Source organism: Pygoscelis adeliae, unplaced genomic scaffold (assembly GCF_000699105.1).
Source record: "Pygoscelis adeliae isolate BGI_AS28 unplaced genomic scaffold, ASM69910v1 Scaffold455, whole genome shotgun sequence".
Lineage (NCBI taxonomy): Eukaryota > Metazoa > Chordata > Aves > Sphenisciformes > Spheniscidae > Pygoscelis > Pygoscelis adeliae.
This window is the reverse complement of record NW_008824774.1, coordinates 165,357-167,045: the sequence shown is the minus strand read 5'-3', so window position 1 is coordinate 167,045 and position 1,689 is coordinate 165,357. Positions and strand designations below refer to the sequence as shown.

General features: G+C 62.3%; 1 protein-coding gene across 1 annotated transcript in view; it reads right to left on the bottom strand.

Moving 5' to 3' along the window:
• Nucleotides 1-1,689, bottom strand: part of TBRG4 (transforming growth factor beta regulator 4) — a gene marked incomplete at its 3' end in the record, with an annotated part of 14,447 nt that overhangs the window by 3,833 nt on the left and 8,925 nt on the right. Inside the window, 1 exon segment of the mRNA XM_009323833.1 lies at nt 1,002-1,112. Within this exon segment, the coding sequence (XP_009322108.1) occupies nt 1,002-1,112 (111 nt within the window).

Below are 1,689 nucleotides of genomic sequence, written 5' to 3'. Positions count from 1 at the left end.
ACGGTGGCGGGGGGCAGGGAGGTCCAGAGCCCTGGAGTCTACTTCCACGCCTTGCCCTTCTCACTGTCCCAGGGAGACCCCCTGCTCCCCAGGCTGGCTTGGCCACGGGGGTGGGATGCGGGGTCCTGCTGATTAGAAACACCCATATCTGGGTCCTCTTCCTCCTCAGCTGCGCGCCGCAGGTGGGGCTGGGCAGGCCACGCTCCCTCTGCCGGGCGCGCAGCGAATGCCCGTTTACTCAGCGGCAGCCGAGCTCCTCTCTGGAAATCATCAGCATAAATCTGTCCCCAAGGAGGTCAAGGTGACTTCCTCCTCTATTTCAGAGGCCAGCCTGGCTGCCTCCGCGAGCCGGGGAAGGCGGGAGGACGCCAAGGACAGCGCCTGCCCCACGCTCACCTCCTGCCAGCCTCTTGCTAAACCACAGGAGGCGCTCCCGCTCCGCTCGGCGGCCGCTCCCGCCCCTCCCACCCACAGGATGCGGAAGCCTCCCCCCCGGGCGGGAAGACAGCGAGGAACGTCTGCCTGTGGCAGCCTCTATCCTTCTTGACAGCTCCCCAGAGCCGGGGGAGCAGCCTCAGCGCTACCAGACCGAGGGCTTGGAGCGGCTGGGAGAGCCACACAGCTCTGCCAGGAACGGGCGTGCAACCCTCAACACCTATGGCCTCGTTACAAAGAGTTAATTACGGCAATCGGAGCTCAGGAGGGCACGTGAACACCCCCACGCTGCTTGTGTCTGGTAGGAAAGCGAGCCTGCGGGGACTGGAGCCAGTCGTGGACCAACGGGTTCAGCTATGGCCCGGCACGCAGCCAGGGGAGCGCAGTGCGGGTTTTTCAGCCTGGCCTGAGCTCCGGAGGCTCCCCCTTCCCACACCATTTACAGCTGGACTGAGCCATCCAACACCCACTTTCGCGCGTGGATGTGCTAGAAGGAGATCTGCAGCCTTCCCGCTGGACTAGAGAGGGAGGGAGGCTGATGAAGAGGGGGAAAGGGGGAAGGTTACCATGCTGAAGAAGTCCTCGCTTCCGCTAGGCTGGAAGTTCAGGCGAGCAAAAGACAGGACGATACTGCACAGATGGGTGACCGACAGCTGCTTGGTGTTGTCCAGGACATACTGGAAGATACAGGGGGGGCAAAACCAGAGGCTTAGGTCTGCCCTGAACGAGTACAGGCAGGAAAAGATTGAAAACGACAGCCAAGGACGCATCCAGCCCCACGGCAAGGTGGGAAAACACGAGTGAAAGGTCTTTTAGTGCTTCCCTGGGATTCTATCCTGGCACAAGGGAATGCTGCGAGTGGAAGCAGAGCTCCGTAATATTCCCACTCGCCCGGTACAGACGCAAAAGTGCGGGCACATAAACTGGGGCAGAGCTGGGAAGGCGCCTGGGGAGAGAAGCAGCGCTGGCACTCAGGAGCGGAGGCTCAGACGGAGCCGAGACCGGCCCCAGCTCAGCACGGATCCCCAGTGCTGACTTCAGCAGAAGATGAAGGGCGAGACCTGTCAGACTCGATTACAGCTGCCAGCTGGATAGGGGAAACAGTGACGACATCCCAGGGAGCATCTCTGGAGAGGTGGGGGGAAACTGCTCCCACCTCCTGGGAACTGGGGTGGATCACAGTCGTACTGGTGCCAGTGGGGGCTTCCCCGCCCCCCCGCTAAAACCCCCTCCTCCTCACCTGCCCCATGGCCT